General features: G+C 42.3%; 1 protein-coding gene across 1 annotated transcript in view; it reads left to right on the forward strand.

Moving 5' to 3' along the window:
- The first annotated feature begins 5,637 nt into the window (after positions 1-5,637).
- The window catches only part of LOC126473866 (mannose-binding protein C-like), a 793,976-nt gene continuing 779,989 nt past the window's right edge, over positions 5,638-19,624 (forward strand). Inside the window, exon 1 of the mRNA XM_050101194.1 lies at positions 5,638-5,885. Within this exon, the coding sequence (XP_049957151.1) occupies positions 5,753-5,885 (133 nt within the window). The 5' untranslated portion in view covers positions 5,638-5,752. The remainder of the gene's footprint in view (positions 5,886-19,624) is intronic.

The following is a 19,624-nucleotide window of genomic DNA, read 5'->3' on the forward strand; positions in this document are numbered from 1 at the left end:
CTTTCGAATGCGTAAATATTTAGTTGACACCCACATACGTAGGGAGAAATGATCATCACAATAAAATAAGAGAAATCAGAGCTCGAACGGAAAGATTTAGGTGTTCCTTTTTCCCACGCGCCATTCGAGAATGGAATGGTAGAGAAGTAGTATGAAAATGGTTCGATGAACCCTCTGCCAGGCACTTAAGTGTGAATTGCAGAGTAACTATGCAGATGTAGATGTACCAATTCCATCAGGTACACGAGTGCTGTTTGTTTCTTGAATTGCTCATACAGTGTTTTTCAAGAACCTGCTGTCTTCTGAGAGGTTAGACTGAGATCTATTGCTCCTCTCCATGAATTATTAGCAGTTTATTGCATCTATATTTTTTTTCTCGATTTCCTCTTGCGGTGGGTTGGGGTGACGCCTGAACGTTTTATCAGGGCTAGATACTGGGACACTCGAAGGCTGCAGCTCCGGTACAGTGGAGGTGTCGTATCATTGCGACCCCCATGAAGTTTCTGAGAGCCTGCGTGAAAGTAATCAAGGTAATTAAGAAATACTTAATTAGTGATGTCAGGGAAAATTTAAATATTTAACGAACTGCTGTGAGCGAAACGATGTATCAAAAAGTTCATCTTGTCAAGGCCTAGCTGTTTTGTTCATAAAGACTCACATTGGTGTGTGCTTTGACTGTCGAAAGAATTTGAACCAAGTAAAAGTTTTTAAAAAAAATTGTCGAATATTTTATGAAATGACTTCCCCAACTAAAATCAATAAATAAAATAGATTACAGAAACATCCGACACGCATTTCAATGATGCTCGCTTTCATGTACAGAAAATAAGATGCCGACTGAGATGGTGCTACAGAAGAATGCTGAAGATCAGATCGGTAGATCACATAACTAATGAGGAGGTAATGAATAGAATTGGGGAGAAGAGGAGTTTGTGGCACAACTTGACTAGAAGAAGGGATCGGTTGGTAAGACATGTTCTGAGGCATCAAGGGATCACCAATTTAGTGTTGGAGGGCAGCGTGGAGGGTAAAAATCGTAGAGGGAGACCACGAGATGAATACACCAAGAAGGTTCAGAAGGATGTAGGCTGCAGTACGTACTGGGAGATGAAGAAGCTTGCACAGGATAGAGTAGCATGGAGAGCTGCATCAAACCAGTCTCAGGACTGAAGACCACGACAACAACAATGTAGATAGAGAGGTACAAATTGACACACATGCTTTGAATGACATGGGGTTTTATTAGAACGAAAAAAATACAAAAGGTCAAAAAATGTCCGACAGATGACGCTTTATCTGATCAGAATAGCAATAATTAGCATAACAAAGTATGACAAAGCAAAGATGATGTTCTTTACAGGGAATGCTCAATATGTGCACCATCATTCCTCAACAATAGCTGTAGTCGAGGAATAATGTTTTGAACAGCACTGTATAGGACGTCCGGAGTTAGGGTGAGGCATTGGCGTCGGATGTTGTCTTTCAGCATCCCTAGAGATGTCGGTCGATCACGATACACTTGCGACTTCAGGTAACCCCAAAGCCAATAATCGCACGGACTGAGGTCTGGGGACCTGGGAGGCCAAGCATGACGAAAGTGGCGGCTCAGCACACGACCATCACCAAACGACGCGCGCAAGAGATCTTTCACGCGTCTAGCAATATGGGGTGGAGCGCCATCCTGCATAAACATCGTACGTTCCAGCAGGTGTTTATCAGCCAGGCTGGGGATGATGCGATTCTTTAACATATCGGCGTACCTCTCACCCGTCACGGTAGCGGTTTTGCTGTTCAGCGCCATCTGTCGGACATTTTGTGAACTTGGTGGTTTTTTTTTTTTTTTTTTTTTTTTTTTTTTTTTTTTTTTTTTTTTTTTTGTTCTAACGAAACCCCATGTCAATCCAAGCATGTGTGTCAATTTTTACATCTCTGTCTACATTGTTGTTGTTGTTGTGGTCTTCAGTCCTGAGAGAAGCTGCAGCATTAGAAAATTGAAGCGAAATGCAGGAAGATCTGCAGTGGACAGGCACTTGGTGCAGGAAGTGGCAACTGACCCTTAACATAGACAAATGTAATGTTTTGCGAATACATAGAAAGAAGGATCCTTCATTGTATGATTATATGATAGCGGAACAAACACTGGTAGCAGTTACTTCTGTAAAATATCTGGGAGTATGCGTGCGGAACGATTTGAAGTGGAATGATCATATAAAATTAATTGTTGGTAAGGCTGGTACCAGGTTGAGATTCATTGCGAGAGTCCTTAGAAAATGTAGTCCATCAACAAAGGAGGTGGCTTACAAAACACTCGTTCGACCTATACTTGAGTATTGCTCATCAGTGTGGGATCCGTACCAGATAGGGTTGACGGAGGAGATAGAGAAGATCCAAAGAAGAGCGGCGCGTTTCGTCACAGGGTTATTTGGTAATCGTGATAGCGTTACGGAGATGTTTAGCAAACTCAAGTGGCAGACTCTGCAAGAGAGGCGATCTGCATCGCGGTGTAGCTTGCTCGCCAGGTTCCGAGAGGGTGCGTTTCTGGATGAGGTATCGAATATATTGCTTCCCCCTACTTATACCTCCCGAGGAGATCACGAATGTAAAATTAGAGAGATTAGAGCGCGTACGGAGGCCTTCAGACAGTCGTTCTTCCCGCGAACCATACGCGACTGGAACAAAAAAGGGAGGTAATGACAGTGGCACGTAAAATGCCCTCCGCCACACACCGTTGGGTGGCCTGCGGAGTATAAATGTAGATGTAGATGTAGACTGGTTTGATGCAGCTCTCCATGCTACTCTATCCCGTGCAAGCTTCTTCACCTCCCAGTACCTACTGCAACCTACATCGTTCTGAATCTGCTTGGTGTATTCATCTCTTGGTCACCCTCTACGATTTTTACCCTCCACGCTGCCCTCCAATACTAAATTGGTGATCCCTTGATGCCTCAGAACATGTCCTACCAACTGATCCCTTCTTCTAGTCGACTTGTGCCACACACTTGTCTTCTGCCCAATCCTATTCAACACCTCCTCATTAGTTATGTGATCTACCCATCTAATCCTCAGCATTCTCCTGTAGCACCACATTTCGAAAGCTTCTATTCTTTTCTTGCCTAAACTATTTATCGTCCATGTTTCACTTCCATACATGGCTACACTCCATACAAATACTTTCAGAAACGACTTCCTGACACTTAAATCTATACTCGATGTTAACAAATTTCTCTTCTTCAGAAACGCTTTCCTTGCCATTGCCAGTCTACATTTTATATTCTCTCTACTTCGACCATCATCAGTTATTTTGCTCCCCAAATAGCAAAACTCCTTTACTACTTTAAGTGTTTCAATTCCTAATCTAATTCCCTCAGCATCACCCGACTTAATTCGATTACATTCCATTATCCTCGTTTTGCTTTTGTTGATGTTCATCTTATACCCTCCTTTCAAGACACTGTCCACTCCGTTCAACTGCTCTTCCAAGGCCTTTGCTGTCTCTGACAGAATTACAATGTCATCGGCGAACCTCAAAGTTTTTATTTCTTCTCCGTGGATTTTAATACCTACTCCGAACTTTTCTTTTGTTTCCTTTACTGCTTGCTCAATATACCCCAAAATATTATACCGTATGACATTATGGAGTGAAAGTAGGCAATGTGTGCAAGCTTTTTCATTTTTATGTCGCCTGTGTCAGGTAACACTCGAATTGCAAATACAGATTTGTTAAGGCGTTTCTGCAGTTCTGTGGTATGCTCCTCCCAACTGAATTTATTATCAGTTAGACAGTTCAGGATTTAAGCTAGCTCCCTACTTCTGCAGAGTAGATATGGATGGAGGAGGAGTTGCTACATTTATTAAAAGCTGCCATAAATTCAAGAACATTGACGTTAAGGGGCTCTGGAAAGGCTCAAAATCATGAAAAGTTCAATTTTTACTTTTTTGCGTTTTCTGAGTCTGCAGACTATTACCTTTTAATAGATATATAATTTATTCAATTCCGAAGACTACAACTATTTTTAAATTTTTTTTGAAATGTGTTCTACATGGGCGTGACCCACTGTGGCGCTGTTAAACTGCTGTCAAATGGTGTTATTATTAACGTCCGTGTTCATCAGGTACATTTTAGTGATGTGAGATAAAGTATGTGTTGTGGCTAACCTGTGATGGTTCAATATATATCGCTGGTGTGATTGTCGATTGTGTCATGTTTATTTACTCTGTCGTTATCTCGAAAATATTCGTAATTAATTCTGTTTCTTGAGTCTCTCTTTTGTTGAAGTATCATAATGAGTAAAAGTAAAGTTATTAGAAATCCTCTGAAGGCTTTTAAGAAAAGGAGAAATGTTGGAAAGCCAAAGGTATGTGTTATTACTGTAAACAATAAAGACGATAACCAAGTGAGTGAACCTAACCTCTCAAGTGCACCTGCCCATAGCAGTCAAAGTGGGAAAGAAAATACTTCACAGAAGAAGCTTGGTTCAATGAGTGAAAACTATGAATGTTTTATGGGCGAATCGGATGTGAATGAAATATTTGATATGTCGTTTCTCACAGGAATTTTTTCAAACTGTGTAAGATGTACTCATTGTAGTGAAGTTAGTCTGGAACTCTCCACAATAAAGCACGTAGGACTTGCTAGTGAAATACAACTGAACTGTGATAAGTGTTCATACATGACCACCTTTTGGAAAAGTGTTGCAGTAACTGCAACTGAAGAAAATGGTAGCAAAATCTACGAACACAACAACGAGCGATGCTTGCTTTAGACAAGGAACGCCTTCGGGCTGCAGACAGGGCTGTAAAGAGTCTAGAAATACAAGCAAGAGTAAACAGGAGGGAGGAACAAGAGGAAGCTGGAGGAGGAGTTTGCAGAGGATGAAGATAATCCATCCTATGGACCTGGAATGCACTAAAAAGTTAATCCAATCTTTGTCGCTCGACTCCCAAAACTTTTATTTTCTCATACTAATTACATGTTTTCTAAGGACCTTCCAAACATATTTGTTTCAAACTTTCAGTAAATGTTACACAGTACCTTCTGCATAATTTAACACAGCCTTTTTCCAAAAAACTGTATATTTTTGAATATATAAATAAAAAATTGCAAAAAAAGTTGTGAATTTTCATTACAATTGAAAAAAAATCATCTTTATTAACTGAACTAAAATTTTGTAAAATCCCTGTGTTAAGTTGTAGCCCATATTCCAATAAATAATCTGTAAAAAGTTCAACTTCCTACCTCAAATACTTTGTGAGGAAAGATGTAATTTATAAGCGTTATTTTAACATTGCAAGTATAGGGCGTTCCGGAGTCCCTTAATAGTTTGAGCAGCATCTAGAAGCATGTGCAACAGAAGTTGAGTCAGTCGAAACGCCTACATACGTCGTTTGTGGGTCGGTTGATCAGTCGGTTGCTCAAGTGTAGAGGGTCCTTTAGGACGATAAGGAGAGGGCTACGAAGGACTGGAGCCACGACGAGGAGTGCGCGAGTGTGTGCGACGGGTTAGCACAGGTGCGGCGGCTCGTCCTTGGTCGGCAGTGGGGCGGCGACTCGCGCAAGAAGTGCCTGAGTGGTGGGAGGGGAGGGGGCGGCGGCTGAGCCGAGCTGCGTCCAGCGGCGCCCGGCGGCCAGTCGGCAGTCAGCCACAGCCACCAGCCCGTCGTCCCGCCAGGTGGCTCAGCACAGTGCAGTGAAGTCGGTCGCGCGCGCGCTACGCTAAGCTACCAGTCAACAGCGGTCCCCAGTTCCGAGGAGATGGCACAGCGGAGGATCGGCGGCGGCGCGCTCGGCTTGGCGGCGGTCCTGCTGGCGGCGATGCTGACGGCCCAGGGTCGAACCCAGTCGCTGCGAGGCGGCCTGGCCAGGAGCGGCGGCGGCAACGACCCCAGTGAGTAGCGGCGGACAGGAAGGCGGCTGCTGCCGAAGCGGGCGCACTCTGCTCGCGCTGTGATCGATCACCTGTGCAGGATCCACGGCAGTTCGGGCTGCCACGCCAGGGAGTCCGTAGTCGAAACAACGGTCCCACACTTGCTGAGCGAAAGTGACATTTCCCATCTCAGGCTCTCCTGTTTAGGGTGCTGTCTGTCCGTCTGTTACGCCCCTTTTTCTCAGGGCCCGATAGAGATATCGCGTTGAAATTTCTGTCACATACTGAGGCCTACGGTCCCTTGGCGGTGTGAAACATTTAAGCGTCTAACTCAATGTAATCAAAAGATACGGCCATTTATCACACACATTTTGATACTCGCAAACTCTCTCATTAAAACGTATGGATGAACTATGTATATACATGTTGGATGTACTGGTCTAGTGGTAAAGTGCGTCCCTGGATATCGTGGGATCAAATCTCGGTCTGACCACGGATTTTTCAGTCCTCGTGTTTAGGGTGCTGTCTGTCCGACTGTTACGACCCCTTTTTCTCAGGGACTGTTAGAAATATCACGTTGAAATTTGTGTCACATACTGAGGTGTACGGCCCCTTGGCGGTGTAAAAAATTTAAGCGTCTAACTCAATGTAATCAAAAGATACGGCCATTTATCACACACATTTTGATACTCGCAAACTCTCTCATTAAAACGTATGGATGAACTATGTATATACATGTTGGATGTGCTGGTCTAGTGGTAAAGTGCGTCCCTGGATATCGTGGGATCAAATCTCGGTCTGACCACGCATTTTTCAGTCCTCGTGTTTAGGGTGCTGTTTGTCCGACTGTTACGACCCCTTTTTCTCAGGGACTGTTAGAGATATCACGTTGAAATTTGTGTCACATACTGAGGTCTACGGTCCCTTGGCGGTGTAAAAAATTTAAGCGTCTAACTCAATGTAATCAAAAGATACGGCGATTTATCACACACATTTTCATACTGGCAAACTCTCTGATTAAAACCTATGGATGAACTATCTATATGCATGTTGGGTATGCTGGTCTAGCGGTAATGTGCGTGCGTGGATATCGAGGAGTCGCAACATCAAATCTCGGTCTGGCCACGGATTTTTCAGTCCTCGTTTCAACTTAATCTTCACCTCTCAACGATGTGAGAAGTGGCCAGAAACAACACGTGGTTCGGATTCCACGTCAAACTGGAGGCCTCTTTTTCACGGTTGGATAACACAGTACATTTACTCACTAATGAAATTTTTTCTCAACAACATGGTCCAGTTTATATTCAACAGCGGCATTCATGATTACAATACCAGAAAAAAAGAAAGATCTACACTATCCTTTACCTAACCTATCTTTGGCACACAAAGGGGTAAAATATGCTGCTATAAAACTTTTTGATAAATTACCAGTGAAATAAAATGTCTGACAGCAGAAATAGTTTCAAAAACAAATTGAAATCATACATCCTTGACAACTCCTTCTATACCATAGATGAATTCTTGAATATGAGTAAATAAATCTGGAGATATAATACATGCATTTTGTGCCATTTAAGGAAATGGGATAGATAATAGAAATATTTAGGTATAACACTGTAATGTAAACACAAAAAAACCCTTGTTTCCTGTGCGCATTTCTTGTGCATTTGACACGTTCCACATCTTAACGGTTTTCCGTGCTATTGATCAATGGAACACGTAACTGACTAACTAAATGCGACAGGTTAAGGACGTGGCAGGCACTTCGCTGAAGTGGCGTTTTATAGGAAGACTTGCACCGGGCCACTGAGCCACACCAATCTGTTATCCACGTACATAAAGTTTTTACGGAACCTTCATCTCAGGAGTTCTACTCGCGCTTGACCAGTTTATTTTCTTCATTGTACGCTTTGTACAATTTCAGTTCTTGACCATCTCAGAAGTATATATAACAATTAGAACTGAAAAACACAATATTGTTTATGCTCTACGGCGTTAATTTATTTCTTAAACCGGTTTTCGGCCCATAAGGTCATCATCACTCTTCAAATAACTATCGTCGTCAAACAGAGTACAATATTGGTGAACGGCACTGGAAAATGTGTTACACATCGAGCGTGAAGCATTAACACAAAGTCATCTTTGGTAATACAGTGGTAATGGAATTAAAAATATTAAACAGTAAACGAACGCGAAGGGGACAAACCTAAGAAACATCAACACTAAATTTGAGAATCCAGTGCATTTTTAACAGTATAAGTTAAATTACCAATCCCAATAAAATAAAATTAATGCGTGAAAAGCGTGCTGAAGAATAGCTTGAAGAGGTCTTTCATATGACAGGCGATACAGAAATTAAATACAAGATAGAAGTGACAATTGTAACAAGAAAACATATGCAGTAAGTAGAAACTAACAACAAAATAAATGAATGCAGGCAAAATGCAGGAACAGAAAGGGACTCTGCATGGGAAGATGGGAAGCATTGGGTAACTGTAAGCATTACGTGAAGTTTAAGAAAGGGGAGGTACTGCTATTGAGCTGTATTGGGTCATTTAATACTGAATCCTCTTTGACGACGATAATCAGTTAAATTTTCATGACGGCCTTGTAAGCCGAAAGCCAGTTAACGAAATAATATTGGGGAAATGCAAAATAATGTTGACTTTTTTTTTACAATTATAAAGTCGTTCTACCAAGGAGCGACGGAAGAATCTGGTAACACAGCAATAGAAGACAGTGTATTACTAATCGGTTAAACGTTAAATACAGTAACAAATGACATCTTAAAATGTGCTAGGAATAATAGGAACATACCGTAGAAAAATTCAGCGGTGGAACATTACGCCACAGTACACTGCACATGTTAAATTTGTATGGCATCCACTGTCGCCTTTGTTCCCGAGTGCAAATGTCGTTATTTTCAGAAAAACATTCACTAACATCGTTAATACGAGTGCACGTCACACACTTAAAGTTTTACGTAGCCTATTTCCACGTAACATCGTATTCGACTTCCACTTTATGACCGCGCAGTGGTTAATGTGGGCACTTCACTGTGGAAAATGCTGTTACAAGGAGGTTACGGTAGACTACACAGCAGACTTACAGAGATGATGCACACAGCTGTCATGGATATCCTTCAAGTAGAGCTGCGAGTAATGAGATAAGTTAAATAAAACGCTCAAGGTGTATCGTTACTAGTCGAGTAAAATAAAATGCCATAAATGCTTACTCTTAGAGCTATATAATTAAATACGTCAATGAGTGCACTGCCTAACATAGTTTATTATTGATGATGTAATTTATATTATTATGTGGCAACAGTGATAAACTCATGAATTTTATTACCTAACGTCAGTTTTTTTATGTGGTCGAATACAATGTTGTAAGAGCTTTTATGATCCTGGTGATGTAGTGTTGACCGAAACTGATTGTTAAATAAAGAAATTTTATCAGCAGCTCTTGGCGATAATCATGACTTTCTTCACATCGGCAAATGTTACGTAGCTCAAAATGGCTCTGAGCACTATGGGACTTAACATCTTAGGTCATCAGTCCCCTAGAACTTAGAACTACTTAAACCTAACTAACCTAAGGACATCACACACATCCATGCCCGAAGCAGGATTCGAACCTGCGACCGTAGCAGTCACGCGTCCCGGACTGCAGCGCCTAGAACCGCGCGGCCACCGCGGCCGGCTCTTACGTAGCGGACCTCGCTTGCATTTTTCGTAGTTAATGTACGATATATGTATATAAAACGCTTCGAAATACTCGTCTGAGAATTGTACATTATCTGACATGGGTTTTCTGAATTTACCTTGCATAAAATACGGCGGCGGATTGCATTAAATATGATGCTAACATGGACGACAGACTGTGCTACGGTACCTCTTCTTAGTCACGTCATATAGCCATTTTAAGTGTTTACATATTTTAGTGCCAGTAAAAAATCTGTGAGTAACAATTATCTCAGCTGCTGAAATACACATTATGAAACAGCAGACTCAGTAGCAAGGTGTCACTGGCAAGAGGATAGCAGAGAATTCATGCGATTCGTTGCCACTCGCGAAGTGCACCGGCAGTAGAAGTGTTAGCCATCAGCTGCTTTCTTCATGTCTGTGCACCTCGCCGTATGGTGGGCTGTTACGCGCTGTTTCATAATACGTACCGAAGGAGCTGAGGAAAACAATTAGTTACTCATGACTTTCGACGCCCCTACTAACTGCAGAAAACGTAGACAGCATTATGAATTTCTATATTCGGGGTGAACCAGAATGTCATCTACAAAATTTGGGAGATGGTTCGGCGATATTTTCTGAGTACTTCGGTAGGAGGAACCCGTGGTCCCCGGTGACTCGTTACGGAGGAACTGCGCTTCGCTCGGTTGCTTTCACTTTCCCCCTCCCTTCTTTCAATCGTTGCGTCTGTATTTCACGACAAGTCATGGGATAGCCATATGAACATATAGAGATCGCGGTAGTATTGCGTACACGGGCAGTACATTGTCGTAGCCGTCGTTTGTACTCGGGTGAGTCATGCTTCAGACGTGATTGTGGACACTCAACGGAAATTAACAGACTCTGAACGCGGAATGCTAGTTGCAGCTAGAACTGTGGATATTTTTAAAAATATCGGGTATCGTGTGTATCGGTATCTAAGACGTATCATTGCAGGCTCTCGGTTTATCGAAAGAAATTATCGATACATCGACGTGAAGTGTATCGAAGCACGGGCCTGTAGAAACATAGACTACACATTGTAAGTATACTGCCCATCTTAGAACTGTATATTTAAGTATTGATCTATTATTAGATATTCTGTACATCAACAAGCTAGCAACTTGCTTAAACCCCTTAGAGCAAGAATTGAAAGGAAAAACGATGCACGTTCAAGCTTGGCGACAACAATGGTAGCCGGCCGAAGTGGCCGTGCGGTTAAAGGCGCTGCAGTCTGGAACCGCAAGACCGCTACGGTCGCAGGTTCGAATCCTGCCTCGGGCATGGATGTTTGTGATGTCCTTAGGTTAGTTAGGTTTAAGTAGTTCTAAGTTCTAGGGGACTAATGACCTCAGATGTTAAGTCCCATAGTGCTCAGAACCATTCGAACCATTTGACAACAATGGTAACTGCTTGTAAGTGGCACAATGAAAGGTATCCGATGGGTGCGTCGTTCGACTTCGTCACATATCGAACTTGTCCGGAACACTTCATGTCGACTTCCCTGTCCTTTTTTATTCCTGCATGCGCCAGCGACCTACCAGATGCAGATTCGGGAGGACGACGGTTCAATCCCGTCTCCAGCCATCCTGATTTAGGTTTTCCGTGATTTCCCTAAATCGTTTCAGGCAAATGCCGGGATGGTTCCTTTGAAAGGGCACGGCCGATTTCCTTCCCAATCCTTCCCTAACCCGACCTTGCGCTCCGTCTCTAATGACCTCTTTGTCGACGGGACGTTAAACAACACTAACCACCACCACCACCACCACCAGATGCAGGCGGACGACAACAAAAAAATTGATGAGGATTGAAAACTTCTTGAGAAGAAACTGTCACGTCGAAATACGCCTTTGTTTATTGCCGTCCCAGTCACGAATCATATCCGTGGCGCTCTTTCCGCTACTTCGTGATAGTACAAAATGAGCTGTCTTTCTCTGAACTTTGTAGATGTTGATGGGATGGGCGTCGTCCGTCAAAAGGGTCTCGTAATCCTTGGCAGTAATGCGTCGTTGCAGAGTAACCACGAGCCCCGCGAAGAACCACGGTATGGCTGTACAAATCATCACTGAACCGTCTTCGTGTTTCATTCGTGGGACGTAAACTCGCCCAGAAGCTGGAAACTGTGTGAAACAAGACGCGTCCGACCAAATGACTTTCTTCCGTTGCACCATAGTCTTAGTTTTAAAGTTTCTGCACCACGTTTTCCAGTTAAGGACATTTGCATGAATGATGAGTGTTTTTGAAATCCCAGCTCTCCTGCAGTTCCCTGCTTATGGAGCTCCCTTCGTGTTGTTCTGTTGCTGCGAGTGCTCGCCAGTGCGACATTCTGTTCTGCAGTGACTTTTGCAGCTGTCGTCCTCTTCTTTTACGTCACACAGTGCTCTTCAATGGCTGTCTGCCACGATCACTGAACGCACACTTTCGCCCGCGTTATGACTTAGCGGATGATGTTTTTCCGCTTTCACTGTGTGCGGTACAAATCTTCGGCAGGATCTCTCTTGAAAAACCAGACACTTCGGCTCCTTTCGTTACGGAAGCACCCACCATAAGAGCACCAATAATTTTCCCACGTTCGGATTCCCTTAGTTACGACATAAGCAATCACAATTATACAGAACACTGTTCTGGCCGCGACTGACAATCGCAACATTTTGTGGGCAAATACAAGAAGGTAACCAGCAGGCTTGGCAAGCATCAGTATTTATGTTGAAGCACGAATTTCCGGTGGTGTTAGTATATTTTTGCCAACCCCTTTATCTGCAGGGACAGAGCCACAGACCATATATATTCGAGTGCCTTTGACGCAAGAATTCTTAAGATTCTGGTAGTAAATCAGTATTTCAGTAACTCGCATTGTGAACGTGCTATTGGTCTGGAAACCAATTTATACCCGGCGAACTTCGTTGCGCCTCAGAAACTCTTTATATGTTATAGCTGGCCCGGCAAACGTTGTTCTGCCATATAAATTATCTCTAGTCTATAAGAGTAATGTATACCTGTAACACAATGTATACGTGTAACACTATAGCCGTTGTTGGCGGGAGTTCGAGACACAAACAATAATAATGGCCGAAAGCTGTGCACGGAGTGAGAAAAGGATTAGGGGGAAGTCCGGCAGTATCGGCCGCATTTAGTTCTAGCGTTTCTACGGTAGATCGCGCGGATTTAATAATTGTAGCCGATTCACGGCTCGTCCATGAGCATACAGACATTCGGCATTTAGTGTCGAAATGTGTTCGCCAGCATTATGAATAAGGCCAAGCGCACACGCGTCGATTTTTATCGTACGTAAAGATATTGTACGATTAAATTCCTTTAGAGGAACAAAGGAGAGCATAGGAACTTCTTTGTTCCACTAAAAGAATTTGATCGTACGATATATGACCGTACGATAAAAATCGATGTGTGTGCGCTAGGCCTAAATGTCGGTTTGGCGAATGACGCATGCTGCCTAGTTAAACTTCTCAGTGTAGTGACGTCGATTCAAAGAGGAATATTACAGTCGTTGCTATTGGTACGTTTTCTTCAATTACCTATCTATCGAATAGTGAAAGACTATAACCGGTAGACACCGGGCGGGAATAACTGATCAAGTGATAATTGATCAGTTATCGACTGGAGTTGAAAATTATGAAATTACTAAAATCGCTATTAAAATATAGGGGTTGGTGGTAGGGGGGTGAAAATTTATGGTTGCGTTTATTTTGTAATGCCACATCATAAAAAATAAAATAAAAAGATCTGTCCAAAAAAATAAGAAAAATTTTTGGGGTGGACCGCCCTTATCACATAGGGGCGTGAAAAATAGATTACGACCGATTCTCAGACGTACCGACTATACACGTAAAATTTCGTCAGAATCGATCGAGCCGTTGATCAAGTGATAATTGATCAGTTATTGATCGGGGTTGTAAATTATGAAATTACTAAAATCGCTATTAAAAAATAGTGGGTGCTGGTAGAAGGGTGAAAATTTAGGGTTGTGTGTATTTTTTAATGCCACATCATAAAAAAACATAAATAAAATGTTCTGTCCAAAAAAAATAAGAAAAAAGTTTGGGGGGTACCGCCCTTATCACTTAGGGGTATGAAAAATAGATTATGACCGATTCTTAGATCTACCGAATATATATGTAAAATTTCATCAGAATCGATCGAGCCATTTCGGAGGAGTATGGCAACTAAAACTGTGACACGAGAATTATATATATTTTCGATACATGCAGCGTGCAAGGGGTGTAATTTCTGATATTTATATATGTGATAGAGTAATATGCTGTGTTTTATCTGCGTCAGTCGTCGCACAAACACGTCACATAATTCACTGCCTAATGTTTTGTGCAAGGTCGTAACTGCCCCAGTAGGTGGACTACCCCTTCGACACGTCCACTTGTCCACAATTCAACAGCTCACTTGCTCCACAGGAGGCAATAAGCATTAATGGCTTGCTTATAACACATGCACTTGGAGGCACTACCTAAAATACATATACATGTACATGGATACTCTGCAAATCGCATTTAAGTGCCCGGCAGAGGGTTCATCGAACCATCTTCACAGTTTTCTACTATTTCATTCTCGTATTGCGCGCAGAAAGCTCGAACACCTGTATCTTCCCGTACGAAGTCTGATTTCCTTTATTTTATCGTGGTGATCTTTTCTCCCTATGTAGGTCGGTGTCAACAAAATATTTTCGCATTTGGAGGAGAAAGTTCATTGGAATTTCGTGATAAGATTGCGTCGCAATGAAAAACGCCTTTCTTTTAATGATGTCTAGCCAAACTCCAGTATCATTTCAGTGATTTCTGCCGGGTCTCGAGACAAAGTTCCGTTGTGGAAACTGTTATAAGCGTCTCGCATTGAAGTCCGCGCTGTATTTCGAGCTTCTGCAAAAGATCGCCAATAAAAAGAAAAATGGTTCAAATGGCTCTGTGCACTATGGGACTTAACATCTGAGGTCAGCAGTCCCCTAGAGTTTAGAACTACTTAAACCTAACTAACCTAAGGACATCACACACATCCCTGCCCCAGGCAGGATTCGAACCTGCCCGCATCTCGTGGTCGTGCGGTAGCGTTCTCGCTTCCCACGCCCGGGTTCCCGGGTTCGATTCCCGGCGGGGTCAGGGATTTTCTCTGCCTCGTGATGGCTGGGTGTTGTGAGCTGTCCTTAGGTTAGTTAGGTTTAAGTAGTTCTAAGTTCTAGGGGACTGATGACCCTAGATGTTAAGTCCCATAGTGCTCAGAGCCATTTGAACCATTCGAACCTGCGACCGTAGCGGTCACGTGGTTCCAGACTGAAGCACCTAGAACCGCACGGCCACACCAGCTGGCATCGCCAATCAAACATAGGTCTTGCAATAGCTATAAATATTAGTCTGCAAATGACCTAAATGCCGATGTAATGTTATTTCGTACACCGTCCTCAGTCACTAGAAGAAATATCTGCATTTACACCAGTTTCACCCGGTATACCTCTTCTCCGTTAATTCGAAAAATGGTCAGTCAGTAACAGGTTGATACAAACAGTATCTCCAGGTGGCTAATTTTGTTTTTTTGTTTTTTGCCCAAATCAAAGCAGAAATTGACAAAGCTGTTGTATGACACCCGTGTGATTGGATCGACCCTCTAGTTAAAGCACCACTTCATAAGTTCTGGACCTGCTGATGAGTTGCTACTGAAACAGTTCATGATGATGATCGTAAAAGGCTCAGGCTGTCAAATAAATGCACATAGGAGAGCTGTAGTCATCGGTAGTATCTTACTTATTAAATGCGTTTCCTTTGACGTCTTGCTCCATTTATCTTAGTTTCTGTACGGTACTAAAAGTATCAGCACAACATTGCAAATGTCGGCACTATGGACTGTACAACTTGTTGGGAAATAGCTGTTGGTGACGGTAACACCCACTCTGCTCTTCTCTCACAAGCTTGCCTTCAATACTGCTCGGTTCTGCGTCGGGTCTGTTCCGCTGGCGGTGTTAGTTATAGCAAATAGTTAGTGATAGCAAAGGCACGGACAGGTTCCCTGATGAACAGTTGCCCGGCATGCACCTCGGGTATGAGTTCAGTGAATGCAATAGAAGAGCGGCACAACGATGCAAGCCGAGATGCTCCCACAAAGACGGCAACAGCATCACAGTATTTTTGCATCTAAAACTTTTGCAACTCTTCATCAGTAAACCTATCTATACTACTATGTACCGCTGTTAACGTACAGCCAACATTGTCGGAAAAAGAAACCCGAGACAGGACCGAGCAGTACTGGAGTCGAGCTCGAGACCGAAGAGTAAAGTGGGCGTTACTGTTGTCAACAGTAGGTACCGTGAGTGGAGGGAACAAGTGTGGATTCTCCTATGGCCACTACAGTCGCCGGGTCTAAATACAGGGTGTCCCACTCAAACCTGCCTGATTTTAAAGACTCAGAGGAAATACACCGCAGCAGATACGACAGTGAAAAATGCACCACATTGTAGAGCATCTCAAAGAATTTATGTATTCATCATCAATACACCTCTACATGTGAACCATTTGTAGCACGAAGAATATCGAATCTATATTAAATTTCTTGCCAAGTTTTTTGCCTCATTTCCTCTGTTATTGTTGCAACCGCATCAGTGATACGATGTCGCAACATAGGAATATCGTAAACTTTGGTCGCACACACGCAGTCCTTCACGAATCCCTTCATGAACATAGTGGCCATGCAATGGGTCCTCCGCGTCCGATCCAATGATTAGAAATTTCCTATCCAGAAACTTGGCGAACAGCCGTTGACCAATGCGGCGGAGCTCCATCTTGTTGAAAAGTGATGTTGGGTTGCACGTCTTCCATCTGAGGGCACACAAACTGCTCCAACATGTCCAGATACACTGACCCATTCGCTGTTTGTTCTCCAAAGAAGAATGGTCCAACAATCCTGTCGTGCATTAGCCCAAACCAGACGTTTAGTTTAGGGCTATCACGAACATGTTCACTGAAAACGTGCGGATTTTGCGAATCCCAAATCCGAACATTATGCCTATTAACCCTTCCTGATAGATGAAAGGTTGCCTCATCTGAGAATAAACATCTTTCCAGGAAGTTCGCTTCCGTATCAATACACTGCAGCATATGTGCAGCAAATTGTTGTTGGCGTGGTTTGTCGTTTGGCGTCAGATGTTGCAGAATTTGCACTTTGTAAGCAAGCATACTAAGATGCTGGTGAACTGCACGATGCAAAGTTGCCTAGATGCTTGACGAACTGACTTATGTGGGCTTCTGAGAAACGTTTGTCTGATGTCCTCCACGTCTCTTCTGAAACTCCGTAACGTGCACCGCCAGAATGTTTCAGGTCAGTTCCTGTTGCCAGAAACTTCCTACACCATTCTTTAATTGTTTTCACATCAGATGAATCACACTCATACACACGACGACAATTTCTTTGCACAACAAACGGCGATTTTGTTTCTGCAAACTACACTACAGCTTGCGCGCACTGCAGTGGAGTCACCATTCTGACTTCATGCGACTATGATACACTCTGCCGGCGATACTTGGCACTTCTGACGCGGGAATATAAATTCTTTGTGATGCTCTACAATGTGGTGAATTTTTCATTGTCGTATTCTACTGTGGTTTTTCTCTCCTGGGTCTTTGAAACCAGAGAGATTTGAGTGGGACACCCTGTATTATTGAACCTTTGTGGTCTGCTTTGGAGAGATGGATGCATGATCTCTAACCACTTTCATCTTCGTCCCATAGATTTGCCACTATTTTGTGGGAGGAATTGTATAAGATACCCTTGAAAACGATATAAGACCTGTATTTATCCCTTCCGGGACGAATTGAAGATGTTTTGAATGCCAACGGTTTTGCTACACCGTATTGGGCTTGATAACGTGTCGCGTTTTTGGTCTTCCTCTGTTTTTGTCCATGCTGTAAGCAGCAATGGGGTTCTCAATGAAAAGGAGGGATAATCATTTTAACAAAAATGATAGATACGTACAATGCGTCATCAGTAACATTTTTAACCTGAATATTTAATTTAAATATTCAAACATATCAAGATAGCTTACGTAGATTTTATTCGGACGTGCCTGGGTAAATCATAACCGCTACATTACTTGGTAGTATTCTGATTGCTAGGTGCAGTAACGTACTGAAGCTTGATGATATCGAATGAAACCCAGTAGGAGTATAGTAACTGACGAAGACGTAAACAGTACAAAACAATTCGTGGAATAGTAATTTAGTGGGACGTTGTCTTTTATCGCACAAGAATAAAGAAAAGGACAATTGCCACTTGTAGCAGCTGCGACGCTTTCATGATGCCCAAAATACACACTGAGATCTTGTACATCGTTCTCATCACATCTGGAAGACAATTCAGTCAGTAGCTTAATACTTTCATCGTTCATAGTAAAAAAAGAAAAAAAAACTATCAATAATGGTAACGACAAGGATTTTATCAGGGTTGCGAAAGGCTTGAGCCAGTCATAAAGCAAAATATTGTATTTAATCCTGGAATTTTCAATATTATTATCACAAAAGTTCACTCGGATCGTTGATGGTACCTCCGCAAAAGGCAGTACGAAAAAAACGTTATATTGTGAAAATGAACCAGCAGTCGATGACGCTGTGCCGTAATCGTGTTGCTGACTTGTTCTGTTATATCTGTATAAGTATTCCGTCTGTAATACTATTTCAGATCTCACCGTTTTATAAGCTTTGACTCTAACACTTGTCGTTAGTGAAGCTTACGTTGATTAGTTGTTTATTGAACGCTTGTAGTACAGCTAATAGTACCCGTATGGGGTCGCAACCTGAATGAAAATTAGGTTGGTTACGTGTTACAGAACGACTGCAGCAACTGACGGAATCCAGCTACGGTAAAGTGGCATCCAGCAATCTCTTCTGCTATGAGCTACGTCAGATGTTCATTTCCTCTGCTGATGTAACCTGCGTCTGCAATCTCCTTAAATAAATAAGACAGGTTATTTGCTGGATAAGTGCATGTACTGCTTTATTTAGTTTTCGTGTCAACGACGAATAAAATACGCTGCTTCAGTTTTGCCAAGAATAGCCATTCTGGACACCACGAAAAAGAGGAAATTTCCTATCGAACATATGTAGCGGTCGAAGATTTCAGTCTTCACTTTCGGATAATGACTTTCTGTAAGCTTACTCGTTTTTAAACACGGTTACTTTAAGCACTAACTTCTTTTTCTTGGAGCTTTCTGTCACAAAATCGCAATGCAAACGACTACGTTATAGTTTCGAGATGTTAACGAGATGATTACGTTTAAAATTTAGAAATTTCACTTGCATTCTAGAAGCAATACAGTCTGCGTTCGTATCATGTCGTTTGCATTTTTTTGTTCCCGAGCTCATAAATTTTGCACGGAGTATCTTAAAGTAAAAAGAAAATGTGATCTGTAGAGAAATCATGCAGGACGTTTTGTCTACGTGTTTCTGTATCCATGAGACTGTTAGAGCTATTGTTTTCAGAGCAGGTCTCGGAATTCAGTGTGCTATAATAGAACAGATGGAACAATTACGCATTTCATAAAATCAGACACTTAGCTACCTGGTTAACAACAAATTTTAAAGAGGAGTACTGTCAAATATGTGCATTTATAGTGAACATTTATCTTAACGCAATTCACGCAGAAAAACTCTTCCAATTTGTAGATGACAGAAAGGCCAAACTCTTCATAGTACTTTTGGTAAGGACAAGACGCAAAGGGGTAGAATTATTTGGAAGTAGTGTTGGTAGTGTGTCATGTGCGCATTCTTTGACCTTCCGTTACCGTAGCGCGCTGAAGCGACCTTGGAGTCGTTTGGTGGTAATTAGGACAACAGGAAGCCTAGGTCTCTACATCTGGTCGGCATGTGAGACTAACAACTCATTCTATATTCCGAATTAGTATGAAAGTATTTTGTAAAAATAAGGACGGAGAGGAAAAGACGAAAGCCTGTCTTCAAACTAATGGTGGTGTTAAATGTAGCGTTTCAATAAATACCATAACTGCATGTATACATTTTCCGTGTTGCAATTTAC

Source organism: Schistocerca serialis, chromosome 4, assembly GCF_023864345.2.
Source record: "Schistocerca serialis cubense isolate TAMUIC-IGC-003099 chromosome 4, iqSchSeri2.2, whole genome shotgun sequence".
Taxonomy (NCBI): Eukaryota; Metazoa; Arthropoda; class Insecta; order Orthoptera; family Acrididae; genus Schistocerca; species Schistocerca serialis.